This window comes from Lichenostomus cassidix, chromosome 12, assembly GCF_008360975.1.
Source record: "Lichenostomus cassidix isolate B80296 chromosome 12, HeHo_3.0, whole genome shotgun sequence".
NCBI classification, from domain to species: domain Eukaryota; kingdom Metazoa; phylum Chordata; class Aves; order Passeriformes; family Meliphagidae; genus Lichenostomus; species Lichenostomus cassidix.
The window spans coordinates 1802922-1824938 of NC_139493.1; the positions used below are offsets into that span (position 1 = coordinate 1802922).

Below are 22017 nucleotides of genomic sequence, written 5' to 3' on the forward strand. Positions count from 1 at the left end.
TATAAATCTTAGCCCTGCGGAGGATTCTCAAATGTAAAATTTATGAGCAGCCAGATTAAAAGTACAATCAGGTCAATGGGAGTGCATCCCAAAACACACAGCTGAGGGGCTGGAGGGCCCTCAGTGCAGGGTTCAGGGGAGAAACTGGGACAAACTGGGACAAACTGGGACAAACTGGGAGAAGAGGCAGTGTTGTGACAGTGACAGGACCTCACCTGTCACAGGGACTTGGTCACAGGGTTCAGCTGGCACAGGGAACAAGCTGCCAGCTCAGGCAGGCAGCAGCAGCAGCTATGGCTGCTAAAAGGTGGAAAAGAAGAGGCTGTGCAGCCTAATTTGTTAATTCAGAACTGGAATATCCTGAGCTGGATTAAACCCACAAGGATCAAATGCAACTACTGGCCCTGCCTGGGACAAGGAATCCCAGCGTGTGCTTTTCCCAGGAATCAAACCCGAGGCAGAACAGCAGGGAGAACAAGAGACACAGCGAGCAAATGTGTCATTCAGAGCTCCATCAGTGAGGGAACCAGGAGTAAATCACTGTAATTGCATTAACATGAACATGTTTCTGTGGAAGGTCTATCCATCAAGTGGGACTCAGCCCTGGGAAGAAATGCTTGTGGAGAGCAGGAAAGCCCAGCCTGCTGCAGGGGCTGGAAGCACAGAAAATGCAGCCAGAACAGATCTTGCACGTTTAATTAACCTTTTCTGCTGCAACAAGGATGTCAAACAACTTCAGTGTCACTGATATGCTAATGGAGGAGAAAATAAACACTGATACAAGAATGAAACACAGCAAAAGTCAACCTTCCCTGACAACCTCAGAGAGAAGCTGACAACGCTGGGTTATCTACAGTCAGCAGGCAAATTTGAGTTTCTGTTTTTTCTGTTTTCTTACATTATGCCATGCCCAGAGGCTGATAACTGGGTTTGAAGGAGTGGTGCTGTTGGAGCCACTCTGTGCCCTGCAGAGCACATCAGTGATGTGGGCAGCACATCTGATAACCCAGATCACCCTGAATCCCAGAATGATTTGGGCTGCAGGGACCTTAAAGCCCATCCAGTGCCACCCCTGCCATGGCAGGGACACCTTCCACTGTCCCAGGCTGCTCCAAGCCCTGTCCAGCCTGGCCTTGGACATTTCCAGGGATCCAGGGGCAGCCACAGCTTCTCTGGGCACCCTGTGCCTCCCCACCCTCATGATAAAACATTTCTCCCTAAAATCCATCCAAACCAGCACCTTCCAGCATCTCCAGAGCATTGCCCTCTCTGGGCACCATCCCTGACCTTCCAAAAATGACTCGAAGGCTCTGCCACCATTACAGCTCTGTTTCAATAATGAACTAGCACTTCTCAGCTTTAAAAACCCCAATTATTAAGGAAAATGATCCTCAACTTTCTTCAACTGTATTTGTGTAAAATCTTCCAGTAAGTTACTTTCCCCTCAAAAATTTTGCTGCCACGTGAAACTCCAGAGCCCAGAATGGAAGTTGGGGTTTTTTTATAAGATATCTATTTTCAGTACTGGCTGCCTAACACAAGTTATCCCTAAAAACCAAGTACTGCACTGGAAAATCATCATCCTCAAGACAACAAGGAGGAGATTTTAGTGAACTCTCTTCAAAACCTGCACCAGGAGAGGTGTCTGGCTGACACCTCTCCATCAGGAACTCCTCCACTGCCAAGGAAGAGATGGAAAAACTCCCCAGCGTGACAGACTGAGAGCAGGACACTCTTCTTCCCAAAAAAATCTCCAGCTTCTCCACCGAAATGCCATGATGGGTGTGAAAAGCAGCACGAGCCCACAGCTTTTGTGTAGGATCCAGAGTGGGAAATTCATTACAGTAATGAGATTATAACTTAATATATGCTATGGTGGGAGTATTCCAAAGGCTCCATTTACTTCTTTCCAAGGAAGGCAGCTTTGGCCGTGGGTAGAGCAAAACTGTACAGCTGATGAGTCTTTTAATTTACTCTCCACATGGGAAAAATCAGGAAAAACACACAGCGTTTGATGAACAGAAAAAAGGAATCTTTAAATCATCTAATTAAAAAAAATTAAAACCCATTCGAATCAACCCCAGATTCCTTCCTCGACAGGAAAGATTTCACTTTGTTCTTGGCTCTTTCACTCCTTTTTAATGTTTTCTCATTTTGTAGTTCACTCAGCTTTAAAAAGGAGAAATGTCCATTTGAAATGGAAGCCCCCAAAGTTCTGATTCCTAAATGAAATGTCTTTCAGAAATATTTCCAATTTGAAAACATCCCTACTTTCTTAAAAAAAAAAAAAAAGGTTACATTACACACCAAATTCAATTCAGTTTTGCCAGGAGGGTTAGCTCCCAAACTCTTTTTCTGTGGCAAAATGACTACAAATCAAAAACCATCCTTATCTCTGGAGTTCAGCCCCATCTTCCCTGCTGACAGAGCTGAGCCCTCTGGAGCATTTGGGGGAGAAAATCCTGAATTTCTGTCCATATTTTCTACAAAGAACAACCCTTGTGCTCCTGGAGATGGGAATAGTGGACAAAAAACCCCAGGATTTTTTGGATGCTGTGGAGGTCTCTGCACACCTGTGGGGATGTGGAACCTGCAGCTCCTCCTCTCCAAAATATCTCAGACAGAATCTTGGCACCAAACCCAGAGCCCCTGGTGCTCCCAAACCTCCTCCCTGCAACCTCTGCGCAGGGAAATCCACACTTTTAGGTACTTTGTGGAGCTGTTTCCAGCAGAAATTCGGGAACAGGAAGACACCTGCACCAGGATCAGAGGCATTAATGCATCTTCTGCCTAACAGAGGAGACCTGTGCAGCCCAAATGTGACATTCCACAGTGCCTGGCTCAAGGGCTCTGATCTCAGGGAGGGAACAGCAGGGGCAGAAAGCCTTGGAGAGGAGAGGACTCTGCCCTGGCTGTGCCAAATCCCAACTCTCCACATTGTGCAATCACTGATCCTCCTGAAAGCAGCTCTTAATTTGTTATCAGCAATTAACATTTCCCCACGAAAGCTGGGGCAACCCATCGATGATGAATGCCAAGCTGTAAGCACCAGGATGCTCCCCCAGATTTCCTGCCTCCCCCTCCCAGCCCTGAGGAGGCAAACGAACCCTTTCCAAGTGTTTCCAGCACGTTTCCATGCCAAAGTCCTTCCAGGGAGGTTTTTCTGTCCCAGCTGCTCTGATTCTCCATTCATATGCACCATTCAGCCAGGTTTTATTTCGAATTACACCCTTCTTGAGATGTGCCATTGGAAAAGAAAGCCATTTTAACAAAGATCCTCGCCAAATGACATCCTCACAAAATATTTACTGCAGATTGCAGTGGCTGCAATAAAGCCCCGAGAGCAGGCAGCCTGCTTACCATAAAACGTCAGTTGTCCTCGTGCCACGTTCTTCCCCCTCACGTTTTCAGCCACACATTCATAGAGCCCAGCATCCTCCTGCTGGAAATTGGGGATTTCCAGGAGCCCGCTGGATCGGTGCCGCCAGGCTTTCCTGGGGATCTGCTTCCCGTCTGCTCTCCTCCAGCTGATGGTGGGGACTGGGCTGGAGTAGGGAGATAAAGCAAAGGGAGGCTTGCAGGGAGAGCCATGGGTGTAGTCAGGGTGAAGGGTCTGGCACAGGATGCAGAGGGATTTTATTATGGGTGAGTGATGTATAATAGAAATATACATATATTTACCATGGTGGGTAAGTAGGAGACATTTTAATATTAAAATGCTGTTTTGACCCAGTTGAATTTGGGGTTCTGCTGTGACAACACATCCATTTTAGGGTGGGCAGGTCCTGGCACAGAGTGCCTAGAGAAGCTGTGGTGTCCCTGCATCCCTGGCAGTGTCCAAGGCCAGGCTGGACAGGGCTTGGAGCAGCCTGGGACAGTGGAAGGTGTCCCTGCCATGGCAGGGTGGCACTGGATGGGATTTAAATTCCCTCCAACCCAAAGCATTCCATCATTCTGTGGTGATTTTCCAACCACTCCCAACATTCTGGACGTGTTGCCGGGGTTTTCTCCAGAACACAGAGTCCCCAAGCCCTCTGAAAACTGGCCACAAGTAACTCCTCCTGAGGGAAATGGATCATCAGAACTGCTGCAAACTCCACAACACAGAGCCGTGAATGTGAGAAGGAATTAATAATAACAACAATAATAATAATTAGTAATAGTAATGGAGCCAAACTCACTTCCCCAAGGCAAAGCACTCCAGTTTCACCGTTGTTCCTTTCGCAGATGGAACTGTTTCTGGGAACTGCACTTCTATTTTGGGCTCATACTCTCCCATCACCCCTGTGAACGTAAAAGAGATGCTAAGGCTTGGTTGGATTTCAGCAGTAAATTCACAAGTGTTCCCGTGCTAGCACAGAGCTGTTCCATACATCATTACTTGCCCAATTAATCCATTCATTTTAAACATGGCCTGTTCCTAACAGCCGTGGAGTGTGGGCTCTTTTCCCATTTACTGCCAGAGGAGAAGCTGAACCAACTCTCCACACCATCTGCCAAAGATTAAAATCTCTTCATGGCTCTGTTACTTTCTGCTTTTGAATATGCAGGATTTTTGCAGGTAACTTGTGAAACAAGGGAAGCAATAACCAGGGAGGTTCAGCATCTCCTGGAAATGAAATGCGGAACAAACAGCTATTAGGAAAAAAGTTTTAAAAGCCCTGGAGTACAAAGAGGTTTCTATTAACTTCCAGGATTTCAATGCACAGAGATCATCTACTCCTCGAGTAATTTCTTTATTTTTTACTGCCCCAGTAAATCACGGAGCGTGGCAGCCTCTTTATGGAATTGTGTTTAAAAATTTGTGCACATAAAAAGGCCATTATGCTCCTGACAAATGGCTACGTTTCCACTCACTGTACTGTCTTAAACCCAGCACACATAATTTCACCAATAGTGATTATCAGCTAATTGATGATTGCAGTTTAAATCTCAACAGTGTGGTGCTTCCTGGACGGTGGCCAAGGGAGGAGTGGAGTTGGGTCAGAGCTGCTGGATCCCAGAAATGCAGAATGAATGAATCCAGCAATGCAGAAAGGAGCCAGCAGGAGCCTGCAGTGACACCGAGGCACATCAGAGCTGCTGATGTTGGTCTGTGGTTATGCTGCTCTCTGGCCTCTTGCTTTTCACACAGGGTGCAAGAAACTCTTGTTTTTTCCTTCAATTTTTCAGTGATAAAGCTGAATATGCTCAGTGTGAGGCTTACACCAAACCTATCTTTACTTGAATGTTCCCTGTTCTGGCCTCTCCCAGCCTCTCTGCAAACTCCAAACACCTAAAAACCAGGATTTGTACCTGGAAAAGTCCCCAGGCTCCTGCTGCAATGGTAACCTATCTGTCTACATATATATTTATAGGTTATGAGGTGAGTCCTGCTGTCTCCTCTTTATAGGAGCAACATCACAGCAGTTGAGACATCTCCATCCTGAATCCAAGATCCTTTCCATGCAGAAAATCCTCATTTTTTCTGCTGCTCCTGGGTGATTGAACATCTGACTTAGCTGTGCAGGTGGCAGGGATGGAGGAGGAAATAAAGGACTAAAATAGAGCCCAGGTTTGTAGCTTGGAGAACACTTCCAGTGCCATGGCACATCAGATGCTCCATGTGTTTGCATTTCAGAGGCTTTTGTACCTTTCTTCCCATTCCAAGGCTTACAAACGGGCTCTGGGATGAAAGCCCCAGGAATTCAGAGGGAGGCTAATTTGTCTGAGGAGATGATATGCATTTCCTGACAACACCTGTGAAATGGCACAGTTTAATTGGCCCATGCAGCTGCTGCTGGTGGCAATTTCATTCCAGGACTATTTCAGTCCTTCCCTGCTGCTCCTGTTTCTATCCTGATGGTGAAAATCCCAAGAACCTTTTGAAGAGGAGCAGAGAAGCACTGCAGCAGCAGCAGCTCCCAACACCTGGATGTTCCCAGCTGGCTTTGGGGTGGGATGGGGCAGCCCAGCTCCTCTGGGAACCTTTTCCAGGGCCTCCCCACCTCACAGGGAGGAATTCCTTCCCAGTACAGCCCCACCTCACCAGTTTAGAGCCATCACCCCTCGTTCTATCCCTGCACACCCTTGTGTAAAATCCCTCTCCAGCTCTGCCAGCAGGGTTTGCAGAAAAGTCCTGTTATCGAGGTATTTAAAATACTATTTCAACACTGTAATTGCTACCACAAAGCAAATTTAACCATTCCTGTTTGTCTTTCACCCCTGCCATGACTCCCTGTGGTCTCAGAGGCACAGATTTGCTGCTGTTTGCAGGAACACAGCATTCCCTGTAAAGGAGGGCAGATATGGAGCAGAGCTGGAAAATCAGCACCTCCACCCCTGCCAGCCCAGCTGTGACAATTCCTCATCCCCAACAGCCTTTCCCACTCCCCATCCCCAGGGATTGGGACAATCTGAAGGAACTGGGACAGGGATGGGCAGGAGGCTCCAGCAATGATCCCTATTTTCCAAGCAAGGAATTTCTGTCAAACACCACGAGGTGACAGTGGATCTTCTTCCAGGAGAAGTTGCTAACAAAGCATTTCTATTTTTGGCACAAATGTCCCAACTGTTATCCTTTAAACAGAGACATTTTAATTAATTTTAATTGTAAATTAACATGCAAATGTATTTTTCTTATCTGCTCAAAAATGACGACGATACAGATCAATTGTCTGTATAAATTTAGAAATCCTCTTTTGCTTTCTTCTCCCTTTTTTGTATTATTCCACAGAGCACTAAAAATAGCACTAATTCTGCTGGGAAATACAGGCTGAGCTAACAGTTACCAAAACAACAAAGTGCTTTTGTTCAGTTCTGGGCTGCAGAAAATGAGAAAAACTGGTATATCCAGACTCTAAAATCTATTTTGTTTCCTGTCTTTGGCCAACTCCCGTGAGGTTTTTCTTTTGTAATGATTGCCTGACTCTGGGAGTCACTCCAGCAGTGAAAGAGCAACTTCAGCCATCCGTGGGTTTGAACCACAGCTCCAACCTCTGTGAGGGGAGAAACCTCTCCCTTTGCTCCACCAGAAACATTGCAGGGCGTTTCTGAATTTCTGGGTGACATCCAGCCACAGAAAACACCACAAAGTTGTGGAGCAGAAAAGCCTTGCAAAGTGAGGTCTTTGCTGCCCTTGGGAAATCCTTGCTCACTTGTGTTACTTTGGCTAACTGGAAAAGCATTCTGGGAATGACTCAGCTGAACTAGAGGTGACAAACAAGTTCCATAATTGTAAAACAATTATTAGAACAATCAGTGCTCACAGTGGGGCTGTGGTTGGTCACACCTGATGTTCCTATCTGCTCTGTGGTGTTGGTTAAGCACATTTGTGCATCACAAGTATGGAAACTCAGAACAAACTAACAGTTCAGGGACCCTGGATTTTTGCAATAAAATGTATTTGCCCACCACAGTGGATATCGTGTGTTTAACATCACACAAAGCCATCAAATTGGAACAAGATGATCTTTAAGGTCCCTTCCAACCTAAACCATTCTACAGTTCTATGATTTTCACTTCAATAAATCTCATAAGAAACACATGACTTCTGCTGTTAGCTGATGCATTCTGTGTAAAAACACATCCCTTTTTATGGTGTTAAAGGTGCCTAATTTACTCTCGAAGCCAAATATTCATTTGCGTTTCTTATCACTTGAAAAGTTTTTCAAGCTCGTTATCACTAGTTTGGCCTTTCTCTTTCTCCTGCCATTTGAGCCAGAAAGGAGGAGGAAGTTCCCTAAGAGGCAAAAGAATGTGAGAAAAACAGATGACAAGGATCGTGGGGATGGTAAGAAGCACATGCTGAACCAGGAGGGTCCTACCGTCGTTCCTGAGCACGAGGGGCGTTGGCGGCCCCAGGACACGGCTGTTGGTCACCGTGTTGGTCACCACGCAGGTGTAGTTGCCCACGTCCGAGCTCTCCACCTTGGCGATGTAGAGGTTGCCAGTCTCCTGGGACACGAAGCGCCGGCTGTCCTGGTGCACGAAGGTGGGGTACTCGTTGAAGATCCACGCGTAGGTGAGCTCTGCAAGCACAGGGGAAGCGCTGGGCAGGGAAATCTGACACAGCACAGCCCGCGGAACGATCGCCACCAACTGCCAGCTGTGACACTTCCCAAACCTGCTACTCCTTCAGCCTCATCCAGAATAAAATGTACTTTACAGGAATCTCACCTTTTTTCTCATGAACGTTCCAGCCTGACTCACGGCTTTGCTTTCATCCTTCCTAATTAATTTTTTTCCCCCCTTTAAAGCCAGCTGTGAGGAGGATCTGCCGAGTCGTGTTATCACCCACTGGATGCTTTATTCCTCGGGAATTTCTGAATCAGCAAAAAGCTGAACACTAAATTAAGCAGCTGTAATCTTCTCTATGACTAATTAGACAGCGCTCTGTGTTTCATAAGGCGTCTTTGGAAGTTATTTGAGCAATAAAAATGCAGTGAGAGATGCTGCAAGCGGCTGCAGAGGCTGTGAGTGAGGTTAATGCAGTCTAACCCTATTATGTCTGCCTGAGCCAAACACCCAAACACACTGAACGAGCCTGAAGTGGATACAAGGCTGCTGCAGTTTTCCAAGGGAGCACTAATTATACTAAAAATCATATTCTTATTTTAATACTCTAATGAGTCGTAGCAGTAATTGACCTCAACCACCATTAGGTACTTTGGAAAATATATTCTGCCCTCATGTCCCACTGTTTACAGCCAGGAGAGGCTGAATGCAGACTGTTGGCCTTTATTTTTTTAATTTTAACAACACAACTCTAAAATGCCTGCTTAGACTTTTAGGGAGCTATGATAATTGTGTTTATGAGGGAATATCTAATCATCATATTTACACATGTGCATCTCATTATAAGGAACCTCACGCTGATGTCAAGAGGATACTCAGAGCAAACAAGGTACCACTTCTCAGCCAGCTTATTATTTCCTGCAAGTAGCTAAGTTTGTGGTTTTTTGTTTGTTTTGTTTTTTTTTTAATTTACTCTTGGTGAACAATTATCTTGCTCCTCCAGAAGCAGCCAGCAGCAGGAAATAAACATTTCTGCCCTGGGATGCACAGGGGTTGATATTGGAGTGACTCTTGTCACACAAGGTTTCCACCAGAGCCCCCTGAGCTCTGCCATTCTGCACTGCCTGTGGAATGGTGAATGGAGCACAGAAAAACAGAGTGGGGAGGGAATTTCTGGATCAGTCCCTGTCCATCCCATCCTCTCCCAGGAGGTCTCACAGGTATAATCACGCCCCAGGAACAGCAGGGTGTTGCCTCTTGCTTTTCCCTGCGAGCCAGCATTATTTCATTGCTAAGAACCCTTAATTTCCAGGTTCAATATTTTCACTGCAGCCTCTAGTTCTGTGCTTGTGGGCTAATGATCCCTTTGGCTTGAGGAGTTCTCATCTCTTTGCTGGTGAGAGCCATCGAGAGCCCTTGTGCTGCTCTTTCCAAGACAGCCTTTCCAGCCCCATCCTCGTTGGAGGAGCTTTTCCTGGGCTCTGCCTTTGTCAAAAAGTCTGGAATGATGATGTCAGTGGAGCTGAGAGCTGCTGGGTGAGCAGGGCACAGGGAGCAAGGGATGTGTGAGAGGAACAGCTCTGATCCAAGGGAGAACCCAGTGGTGATGAGCTGGGATCCCTCCAGACACAGGAACCCAGCAGAGAGGCACTAAAGGACACCCATCCTAGAGGGCAAAACCCCAAAACCTCCCCAAAACCATCCTCAAACCCAATTAATGCACAATCTGAGGAACACAGTGAAGATGTGAAGCTACAGCTCTGCCTTCCTATCTATGTCCAGCAAGGTCCAGCTGCCCAAATGGCACAATCAGACACCAGAACAGCCCATTATTGCTATTTAATATTTCAAACTGAGTAATTCTCTCTGTCAGCCACCGTGGGACTAATGGAATACAGAGCCCAGGGAACAGCACGGAGTGGAGCAGCTCTGAGTGCATCTGCTGGTGTAGCAACATGTAAATAAATGCTCTCTCCAGCTGCCTTTGATTTCCTGAGAGATCCTGGTGCAATATTTATGGCTTTTCAAACCTGACGGATCCCTTTTGATAAGGTCTCCCTTTCTAATTGCTCTGGAAGTGATAGGCAGCTCACATCCCACAGGCAGTTTGTAACTCCTGAGCAAAGAGACACTTAAAACACAGCCTGAGGTGGCTCTGCTGATGGCAATGTTTCCCAAAGTCACCAACACCGAGGCTTGGAGCACGAAGGAGCAGCAGCAACAGGCAATCCATGGGTTTCTAATCACATATTAGGCTCTAAGTCCTTGAGGAATTCCTTATAAACTTCTCCTTTCTCATTTGGGGTCCTTTTCATGTCATTTTTGCCTTGTTTACCATGCTTTTCATTTCCCCTTTAAAGCAGACTCAAGTAGGTCCCTCAAACCCAGAATATTACTCAGTTTCTGACCAGTATTTGGTATTTTATGAGGAAAGGAGAAACCCCAGGAGGTGCAATCCCAGCCCAGTCACTGACACTGCCTGTTCATCCACTGCACAGACCCAGGACATGCTGTATCCTTATTTTCCTTTATTTCCATTATCTACTCTATACTGACAGCTGCACAGAAATTCTCAGTAATTATTAAAATTAGGCCAAGTGGTTCACCAAAATAACATTCTCTGGTTGCCTATCTTGCAACATGCACATATTTTGTCTTTGCCTTTAAGTACAAGAAACTCTTCTTGATTTTTTTTTTTCCTAAAGTTTCTTCCATAAAGTCAGGGCTGCCACTTAAAAAGGTCTCTGTGGCTATTATGGGAAAAGCTATTAAAATATCAAGATTATGGTGACCATAAAGCTGAGCAGAAGAATGAAATTTTGGAATTAGTATTAGCCCCCAAAAAATGGGGGTCATTTATCATTTTGAATAAGAACAGTGTGGGTACAAGACACTATTATTTTTTATAGGCTTTACTGAAAGTTACAGAGATTAATCCAACCTCTAATGATTGCTGTAATTCCTGTGTTATCACCTACTCTGTCATTCTCAAGCTGGACAGGTGGGAACTCATTTTCCTGTAAATTGTGATGCACAAAAATCAGGTTCCATTGCACACGGCAAGAGAAAAACATGAAATTAAGGAAATTAAGAAATCCTCCCTTTAAACTTCCCAAGCAACCCAAACTATGACAGCACCAGGAAATAATTTGGAGACATTTTGAGAGGAGATCATCCCAGTGTGTCACAAATAATTCAAATCCAGATCAGTGAGGGTTTGGTTGGCACTTTCCTTGCTCATGCACTCCTGTAAAATTATGACTTCTCTTCTGAATTTTTTTCAAAATTCAGTATTTTTTTCTGCAGAATGGGGAGTGCTGAAGTTTTCCTGTCTGTTTTACTCCCTGCTTTCCCTGCCATTTCCAGACAGAGCCAACAGTGAAGTTTTTCCTGGAGAGAAGTTTCCTCAGCCAGTGCAGAGCAGCTGATGGGCAGAGGATTTAGCACTTTGCTTTTTGCTGCTTTAGCACAGATGAGAGCAGAATAAAAGTACGTTTTTCTTGGCTCTGGGGGTGCCAAGAAAACATAATAACATTTTGTTGTATAATATATAAATATAATAGTGTTTTGTAGTACAAACCCACAACCATACCCATTGTTGTTGCATAAACGTCACAGAAAACTGATTTTTGGTGGATAATTTGCAGATTTCTCCTGTTTTTGGCTCTGATTGCTTCCATTCCTTGGTGTTCAAATTTCTCTTAAGTGGCACTAACAGGGTGTTTTGAAGGTTACAGCAAATTTGGGCAATGCTGAAGCTCCACTGATTATCTGATGAGTGTCCTGTGAACTCGTTTTGTATTCCCAACTTGCTTATTAAAATCTGCCAACTGCTTGTAGGACACATTCATAATTCAAATGTCATCATGACAAATTTCAGCCTGATTTGATTGAGCAATCAACACCCATAACCCCCCTGAATCACAAAATGGGAGCAGGAAAGGAGACTCACAGTGCCACAACACCCTGCCAGAGTGCCCTGGGAAAGGGAAAAGGAGATTATCCAGGAAAGATAAATTCCTGGCAAGGAATTCATTAAGGAATTATAAAATTCCTTAATAAATAAATGAATAATAAAATAGAAAAATAAAATAATAATTTAAAAAGTAATTTATTAAGGAATCCTACGAGGCTCCTCTCCACACCAATTCTCTGCACTTCCTGGAATTTTGGACCATTTTTCCCCTTTCACAGTTTTATTTTAATGTTAAAGCTCCATGAATTATGCACTGTACACTTTTTGTGAGCCCACAGACCATTTCATTGCCCTGCCAGCACACTGGATCGACTTTTTATCTTCCACTCTTAAATAATTGCAGAACAATTTAAGGAAATCAAGCTGGACAAAAGCACCACCCGCTAAGTCTCCCCCTGACTCTGAGCTCTGCTGGCTCCATCCCACAGCACACCACAGCTCTGGGCCTCAGATGCAGGTTTTAATAAAAGGAATGATAAAAAATGAACGAGATTAATCTAAGGTTAATAAAAGAGGTTTGGATGAACCCTCAGCTATGCTAAATCTGAGAACACAGTTACCCAGCATTTAACCAACAGAGAAATGTGCTGTCAGAAGTTTGTGGGAATGACAAAAATGTACAAATGAACGCATTTCTGTGTTTGATTCTTTCTCACAGCAATTTTCAGTGCTGCATTGCCCCCCAGCCCCTCCACCCCACGCTTGCCCAGGATGTAAAGCTTCAGGTCTGGGTAATTAAAAAGCCAAGAGGTCTTCATTACCTGCAGCCTAATCAATAATCACCTTTATCTGCTGCATCTCCAGCCTGTGGAGCTCTGAAACAGTGCAATATTTGCTGGCTGCACACAGCTGGCCTGCCTTATCTCTGCCAGCAGCCTGCAGCCCCAGTCGATGGCTGGAGAGCACTGGGGATGATTGCCCTGTGCCATCAGGAATTTGAGAAATCAACAGCAGGGTTTATCTGTGCTGAAGAGAAAATGGTAAACACCCAAACCTATTGCAACATCGTCTGATGGGCACAGAGATCCTCCCATCAGCACAGCCTGGCAGCTCTGGGGAGAAACTTGATGTTTTTTTGTCTGAAAAACTTTAAAAGTTGACTTACAGGTGTTCACAGCTCAGGCCAGTGTGGCCTGGAAAGAAAACTCACAACCAGCCCAAGCTGTGTTTATCCTAAGAGCTTCAGACACTTCCCAAAGCAGGTTTGTGTTTCCTGGAAATGGTGAGCCTCACCCAGGACTGGATTTGATGTCACTGTCAAGCACTTCTCATCTAAACTGAAGTTTTTGGAGTCAGGCTCACCCCAGCAGTGATCAGCTGGGTGATTCTCTCTCTCTAAGTTCATCCCAGTGAGGAAATTCCAGTGATCAAAAAAGGAATATTAGCTTGATAAGGTCCAGAGAGTGGCATCAACATCTGTCCAAAAAACACTCATCTTCACCTGCCAGCCAGAGCTAAAGCACCCTGTGACAGGAACTGCCAGCAGCAAAGGGAAACTGGAGAGACAGCAGACAGCAGCCAGAGGAAAAGAGAAAAGGAGGCTGGGCTGAAGCTGCTAATTACCCATAAGCAATCATCAAAAGAGAATGAAAACACAGGCAGCTGGGCATGTGCACAAGTGATGCCAACACTGCATTTAAATTCTGCTCTGGAGCTGTGCTGGGAGAGACTCAGTGGCTGCTGATATTCCCCAGGCTTGTGTTACATAAAGTGCTACACACATCACCTGAAGGAATGACTCACAGATTTAATCCATCAGTTTGTTTTCTGTTTAAAGTCACAGGGAGTTAGCCTAAAAATCCTTTTTTTTTCTGTGTGCACTTGCTTCAGAAAAGCTAAAGGTCCCTGGGCTTGTTTTAAAACATATTTCAATGTGACCTAGCTAATCCTTTAATACCAGCTTCCACTACCTTTGATCAGCCTCTTACTGTAGCTGTAAGAGATTAGATCAAACCTCTAAAAAAAAAAAAAACCAAACCACCCACTTGGTTGCAGAGAATTTTCTTCCTGCAACGAATTAATATTATGATCAACTGCAAGGCTGAAATATCTTCCCAAACAGCCTGGGGGAGGGAGGATGGCCTGCAGGGCACTTGCCTGTAGTACACAGGAAAAAAAACATCCTCCTCACAAATTTGATAGATAAACAGTGTTTTGATAGATGAAGTCCTTTGATATCTACCAGCTGAAAACATCGTCATGGCTGCACATTGATCAGATCATTTCAACAAGATCGTGGCTGCAAATGTAGGCATTTCTGAGGTAACAGAAAATGCCCCAAATAATACCCCATTTATTTTTCAACCACAGAAGATCAGCCCCACAGGCCTGGGGGATCCCACAGCCAGAGCTATTGACTTGAATGAGCATCCAGGGATATGGAACCCCAAATTTGACACACCAATGCTGTGTTTTGGTCAACTACACGTGTTCTGCATCCCTGGCTGCTTCCCAGGGCTCTGCAGAGGCCAGCAGAGCTGGGTTTGCAAGGAAAGGGTTAGCAGAGCCCGGGAGCAGGACTCTGATCTCTAATTTATTTCATAAAGACATCACAAGATGTTACAAGTCCCTATGAATGCTATTGACTGGGCTCTGTCAGACGACAGATTTCACTCATCTTTAGCCAAGCCCTGCCGGCTCTACCCCTTCTCAATCCCATTTCAATCTTCATTTAGTGCTGACTGCAACCAAACAGGGAATAAACCACATGACTGGCTCGCAGATGATTTCTTTTTAAAGATGTCACGAGCTGTCACTGATAAATAAAAAATCCATTAACGCCTTGTTCCTCATTATTTGGCTATTTCCAAGGTCTTTACTGGAGGGCTGAGCCTCTTCCCCTCCAGTTTGGTGTGTTACAGAGCCCAGACATCCCCCATGCCATCCTCATGGGGCTCAAACAGGGAATTTTGGGGGGCTGGATGGGAGCTGGCAGGGGTGCTGGCTCTGCAGGTGACAAGTGACACGTGCCAGCCAAAAATCTGGCTCTAAACTCCTGTGGCCAAAATCTGTTCTTGACTCTGTCCCCATTGTGCACCTCAAAATCCACCCCAGCAGATCAAACTCACCAACTCAGGTGCTTAAATGAGTGTAAATCCATAACGGGCTTGGCATTTGTGCTGCTGGAAATATTTGTAATTTCATAAATCTCTCAATTAAAGGAGAGCTGCAAGTTCCCTGGGCTGTCAGAAACATCAAGCCAAAGCCCTCCCAAATTAGAGGAGAATTTATCCTTATCCCTGATCCTCGAGTCTGTTGATAAACTTGTGCACAAACTGAATCAGCAGTTTTAGAGAAAGGATTATGTCAGATTAATTTTAATCTAATCCATTTCTATCTCCTGAGAAGCTTTTTACTACTGGCTTTTAATAATTTAAACGGTGACTGTGGCAGAGCATAAAAAATAAATGATGGGAGATGCACTTTAAATGGACGTTACAATCCTCAATCACTTTTTATTTAAATGAGGCTTTCATATGCCTGATTTTAAGTTTAATGAACCCCATTTTTGCTGAACTGTAATAATCTCCATCCCATGGAAGCAGACACAGACGAATTACAGAAACCCCACGTGTGACTCACCTACTCCCTGTGATGCTGCTATGGGGAGAGACACCTGGAGTGAATTTTGGGCTGAATTTGGAGAGAATTTTTCTGGCAGAAATGCTGCCAGGCTGCTCAGATCCACCTTTCAGGAGCTGGGAGCTTGCCTTGGAGACACACTGTAGGAATTGGAAGCTTTGGGAAGTTGTTTTCCTGGATCTTGGGCTGAAATAAATCACTCAGAGGCTTTTTGAGGTCAACTGTGCATGCTCTGGAAAACTTAAGATGTTGGCACTTTGGACTTGGGAATTTTCCTGCTGTTTGGGAACATGGGAGTGGCAGTGGCTATTAGGAAATAAAACTGACAACAGATTGAGATATTTTTGATGCTGCACCCTGTGCTCTCCTCATGGTCTTCTCCACCTCCCACACATCTCCAGTCCATTCCCCTCCCTGGAACACCTAGGAAATCCTGCTGGAATTTCATGTGTTCCCCTTCCAGGAATGTCATCTGTGAGCTGACGAGCCACAACACCTTGCTGGGAGATTTCCCCGTTAGTTTGGAAACTGAGCCTCCCCTCTGCCCTGCCCAGAACCATCCATGGACAGCAAGGTCCAACAGCTGCCCCACAACCCAGGGTTTTATTTGGGTTTTCAGGCAATCCAGGGAGCTTTGCACCACCTCCTGATGCTCCAGGTCTCCCAACACCACAGTCAGACATGTCAAACCCATCCCTGACTGCTCCCTAACCAAAACTATTTCCTGTCTCTTTTTTCTCTGCTTTTCCCAGCCCCAGGGGAGAGTTTACCTGTTCACATTTTGCCTCCAGCCTTGGGAATGATCCATGACAAGCTGCCCAGTGACCCTGCAGCACTCTGACAAATAGTTGAACCAACTTCCGACCAGCTTAGCAGATTTTTTGCTTGGTTTCCTGGAGAAATGGAACTTTTACAGCCACCCTGCCCACCCATGTGTGTGAGGCTCCTCTCTAAATTAGCTTCTCACTAATTGGAACCAAATCTGACCAAGCAGCAAAGGCTTCCAGAGGCATTAAGAGAGGAGAGGAAAAGGAGAAACCATCAATCCCTAACTAAGGAGTACCAGGGCTAGCTCAGCCCTTTGGCAACCTGCCTGGCAAGGGGGAATTGCCCATCCTGGGAAAACAGGTTGGGTAAAATTCACATTTCTCAAAAGCTCTGGGCATCCCTCGCTGATAGAAACAGCAAAAGAAAGGCTGAATATTAAGGTTACTGTAGTGGAGTGAGGACATAAAATGCTCCAGGATTCCTGCTATGCCCCAATCCTTTCATGGTATAAAAATCCTGATAATTCCCTTTTTCCTCCTGCACTGTTGTGATTTTCCCCACGTTTCCTCCCCTTCCTCCTGCACTGTATAAACATGAGGGAATGTGAGACACAATTTGTGGCACAGATTATTTACAGGACAAACCCCTCCAAGCATTCATCCCACCAGAGGCCACCAGACACCCTGAAAGCCAAAACATCTCCACTGCTCCCAGCCCATGAAGTCCCCATCACCCCTTTAAAAAAGAAAATAATAAAAGGAGTGAAAAAGTGAGCAGACAAGTGAGCAGCACTAATGATTTCTGTGCCCAGAAGTGGTTCCAGCAGCTCTGTAATCAGCAAAATGCTTTCTGCAAACATGTTTGGTGTCCACACTTCACTACCAACCGTACAGCATGAAAGGCTGAGATTGAGATGGAATCAGAATTGCCATCTCCTCTGTCAAATGCTAAAATTTAGTTAGTTCTACTTGATTAAGCTGTGCAACAGAACTAAAAGTTCTCCTGGATGCCAGGAGGGGAAAAAAAAAAAAGGCAGGAGAGAATGAGAAAAGCTGAATGCTTCCAATCTGTGAAAAGATGTGGGAATAATTCTCTGTCAGCATCTCAGCTCCCAGACATGGATGAGATCTTTGTTTCCATCAGCAGTGATGGCATCAGATAAGAAAGAATTATGGGAACAACTGAGCTTTAATCATCTCCTCCTCGTCGGGAAGATGGAATTTTCCAAGCGCGTTGAGGAAACTTGTTTTCCTTGCAATGCTGTCTTTTTTCTCCCAAGGAGACACAACCCCCAGACACCCAGCAAGGTCAGAAAGGAGCAGAGGGATGAGGGCTCTGGGGAGCTGAGGGTCAGGGATGGAAATCATGGTGGGAGGCTCAGTTCCAGGGTCAGCAGGAACTCTGAGGCCCTTAGCAAGTGGCAGGAGACACATCCTGTAGAAACCTCAGTGGTTCCCATCTGCCTGTCTGAGCAGTTTGTTATCTAAAAAGAGCCATCATTTATTATTGCTTGATTTATTTCTTGATTTATTTCTTGCCCAGATTATGAGGATAGATTAGGAGTGAGAAAAAATGTGCTCCAGCTGTGCTGAGTGGTGGAATGAGCAGAGGACAGAGAGGTCTGAGAGCAGGACACACCTCTGGGGAATGCGAGGGGAACAGGGGATTTAAATAATCGAGGAACTGAGAGATCATTTTCAGCAGCCCTCTGTGCACATCCAGCATTTCTCACAGCGCTTGGAAAGCTCCATCTCCACGGGGTTTTCCCACGAGGGCTGCAAGGCAAATGTCATGAGAACGTGGCTATAGATCTTTCTAAAGATGAACCACCAGGAGCTCGCGGGAGGGGGAGGGAGAGAAATCCTAAAGACAAGTTCATTTGTCTTCCCAAAGAAGGGAGGGGAAGGATTTACAGATCCGTTTGCTCTGCATGAGGATGGGTGTGCTACCAGCCTGTCAAGTAGAAAATACTTCCCAGAACTGTATTTTTTTTCAGCTCTGGACTCACAACGAAATGCCAGGGATGTTAGGAGGAATTTGAAAACTGCAGTTGTTAAAATATTAACTAACCCTGCCCTGACTATCTAATAAATCTAATAAAAGTGGCAGCTAAACGACTCAGCTCCCACAAACTTAAATGAAAGGAACTATTTGGCACAAAAGAATATTTTATCTTAAAATCTGGAGATCAAGTTAAAAGGACAGTGACCTCCAAATACTTCCCAGGCATATCCCCTTTAGAGCACAACTTAGATTCAGAGCCCTGAGAAACACAAGCAAGTGTTTGCTTTGGATTTTGGAGCTTTTTGTTTGTTTGTTTCAACTGAGTTTATCTCGACGAGAAATGTATCTTGCCAAATTTGATTAACACCACCGAAAAAAGCAAACAAGAAAAGGTAACTTTTTTCCCCCTGCAAAGCTCCTCAGAAGGAAAACATTTCCACCAAGAGCTTAAATTGAATCCTATGGTACACTTTGAAATGGTTTATGGTTCCTAAATGGCTTAAAAGTACAACAGAATGAAACACAGATGAATACACAAAGCCTGTTTTGGTTACATTTTTCCTGTTTTAGCTCAAAATGCTGCAGATGCTGAAGGAGGGGATTTTCCCCCTCTGCTCTTGGGCTCTCTCTGCCCTCATCTCACTGGATGGGCTTTAAGGTCCTTCCAACCCAAACCATTCTGTGACTCAATGGTTGATCTCACAGGACTTTTGAAAATGAAGCCCAGGAGAGCTTTGTTTTCTGCTATCCAAATTTTAGAGCTCGTCCTAAGACAGACTGAGATACCTTATTAAACCTGAACAAAAAAAAGTCATGGAAACTCTTTTTTGTGACTCATTTTGGTGACTCCATCACTGGGCACTGCCCAGCTCATGCTGAGGTCACAATGAAGCCTCTTGTGTTCTGTGCCAAAAGCAAAGCCAAATTTCAGCTACACACCAACTTTTAGGAATTCTGACTGTTTTCTCTTGTCCACCTAAACACCTACAGCAATTCCTTGTGCTGCTCCACAGACCCCAGTGCCACATTCCCAGACCAAGGTTTGCTCTTAAAGGATTTCTTCTGTGCAATTTCAGGACAGAACGGTCAACACACAACCTTGGGCTTTTGATTAAAGAAGATGAAAAAATAACGAGGGAACACCCTTCATACGCAGGGTAATTATCTCAGAAAAATCCTAACAACCCAGGCAGGTTTCCACCAATCTGTTAGGAACAAATGGAGAAGGCAAGAAAAAAAAAAAAAGGAAAGGAAAAGAACTGGAACTTCTGACAGACAAAGGGGTCATCAGTACGGCAGGATGGCCTCAGGGGTTTGGGAATCTGCTGCTGCAGGAGCGCAAAATGCGGCAGAAGCAAATGTTTGATTTGCATTTATTCCGCTTTCCAGCCCAGCCGCTTCCCGAGCCGCAGATGAACATTCATTCTGCGAACCTCCAGCGCTCAGCAGGCACTCCATCAGAGGAGGCCAGCACACCATTATGCTGCTTAACAAAATGCACCAGCACCAGGCAGTGACCTGACAAACAGCAGCCCATTTCCATTCAGGGTCTGGGGGGGAGCTGAGATCCACGGGCTGAATTTCCAGCTCATTTCAACCCAAAAATTGGGACAATGCCCGAATTGTTCTGCACGAGATGCACAACAGAATGTTTGTTGATGCTGAAAATGCTTGTTGGTCATTCGGACTCATTTTCGGGACGAGTTTCCTGTAACATTTGAACAGTAGGGAGCTCTTTATTGGGCATCATTAAGGAGAAAAAAATGAAAAGGAAGCCTCAACAACTAATGGATGTAGGCCAACATAACTCCACTTTTAGCTGACAGCTCCTCAAAAATGGATATTTCCAAGTGGCAAAGTATCAGAATGAACTACAGCTGAAAGGTTAATGGTCTGGATGCTGATCAGAATCTTTTTAATAAAGTCACAATTTTTAAGCCCAAGACAACCAGTGACACAAATGGATGACAGGAAATAATTCCCTTCTAATTTGCTATTTTTCTTTTCCCAAATCTCAGCACCTGGCCAGGATGGTTTTTTTCAGGCTCCTACTATTCCAGTGAATACCCTCATCAGCAAAGCAACAGCAAATCTCAGATTGAATAGTTTTTCTTTTTTAAACTATTTTTTTCATATTTCATTTTCAATGCACATATGCAGCTAAAGTTATAAAAAAATAATACAATATAAAAGTGTATTTTTTCCCACAGTTAGTCCTATATTTCAGCACTGGTCATTAATGTCATCAGGCACTTTTTGCAAGGATGATGAAGTTGGGTTCGCTGCCCTAATCAGATTCTAAAATAACTAATTGCATTTTCTCTGTCTTAATGCCACTCACACTTCCAATGAGCTGGATTATTTTTCACTCCCAAGCCGAACAGATTTTTCCTGTTGCACCACAATGTTAAATCCTTGCAATGCTACCCTGAGGAGCTGATCTCTACAGCTCTGCTTTGCCAACACTGCTGGGCCCTGGGGATGGAGCTGCCCATGAACACAGCATTGCGAGGAGCAGCAGCTTCCCACTGACACCTGATATTCCTGCTGAACCTCCCTGTGCCCAGGGCTGAGCAGGGATGGCTCTGGGATCCTGCAGTGGCAGCTCTGGTCACAGCACAGGGATGTGTGCAGCTGGCTGATGGAAACATGATAATTGCCAAAAAACCATTAATTTGCAGTTGGGAGTTTTAAAACTCACCTTATTTCTTATAAGCTTGGGAGGAAGGAAAAGTAAAAGGAAATGTTGCTACAGAGCAGATTAATTCCTGCAGAACAAGGGGTCTGAATTAACCTGTTTTGGGTTTCCTGTAAATATGTTCTGTGCAAGCCAGAAAACAAGAAGCCCAGTAACACCAGCCCAGCTCAGTTACAGAGCTGAAATGGTGTCAGTGTACACTAACTGTGGCTCTGGCTGCAATTAAGATAATTTTTTAGCTGCAATAGAGCAGGTCATGGGTGGTGGTCATGGGGGAAGTCATCCCCCACCCAAATGACTGAGGGAAATGATTCCCCTCTGGGCACCAGAGATGTTCTCAGTCCTGCTCAGACCATGAGGCTCTTTCCCTCCTACTGAGCCCAAGTTGGAAACAACATCAGCACCTTCTGGGAATTGAGCTTTTTGTGTCCTTAGTAAATAAACCCAGACCACAACCTTCTCCTGAACCCCCTGAGCAGCAATCCCTGCTCACTGCTCTCCCAGCACTCCCTATATCCACACGGTGCTCACCCTGCCAGGATTTCTTACAGCAAAACAGGAAACTCCCAAAAACTGCAGAGAGGGGCTTTGCTGAGGAGGCAGATGTGCACAATTGCTGCAATCTCCCGTGCCTCCAGGACTGGGCAGTGCCATGGGGTCAGTCCTGCTGGACCCCAGGGGGACACTTTCCATGGACAGCCCTGTCAGGTGGGCAGATGGGAGCCAAGGAGCTCCTCCAGCCCATCTCCTGTCTGAGCACTGAGCTCAGCCCAGCAGCAAACGCTCCACAGGGCAATTGAACATCCAGCTGATGAGGCCAGACAGATTTCAAAGCAGGGCTGCAAATTTCTTTAAGAGGGACTCAGCTCTGAGGGAAATGAGCTCTTGTTTTGATGGAGGAGCCAGCTGCAGGGCTGGTTGTGGATCCTGGTGGGGAGGGACAGCACATGGAGCTTGTCAGGCACACACAGGGCATCCAGCAGCAATTCCTGAC

At 45.2% G+C, this 22017-nt stretch overlaps 1 protein-coding gene across 5 annotated transcripts in view; it reads right to left on the reverse strand.

The window, feature by feature from the left end:
- LOC146431530 (contactin-4) overlaps window positions 1-22017 on the reverse strand; it is a 246066-nt gene that overhangs the window by 53642 nt on the left and 170407 nt on the right. For all 5 annotated transcript variants that reach the window (XM_085072261.1, XM_085072257.1, XM_085072258.1 and 2 more), the window contains 3 exons: window positions 7806-8009; window positions 4182-4284; window positions 3361-3545 (listed from right to left, as the gene is read on the reverse strand). In XM_085072261.1, coding sequence (XP_084928387.1) covers window positions 3361-3545; window positions 4182-4284; window positions 7806-8009 — 492 coding nt within the window. The remainder of the gene's footprint in view (window positions 1-3360; window positions 3546-4181; window positions 4285-7805; window positions 8010-22017) is intronic.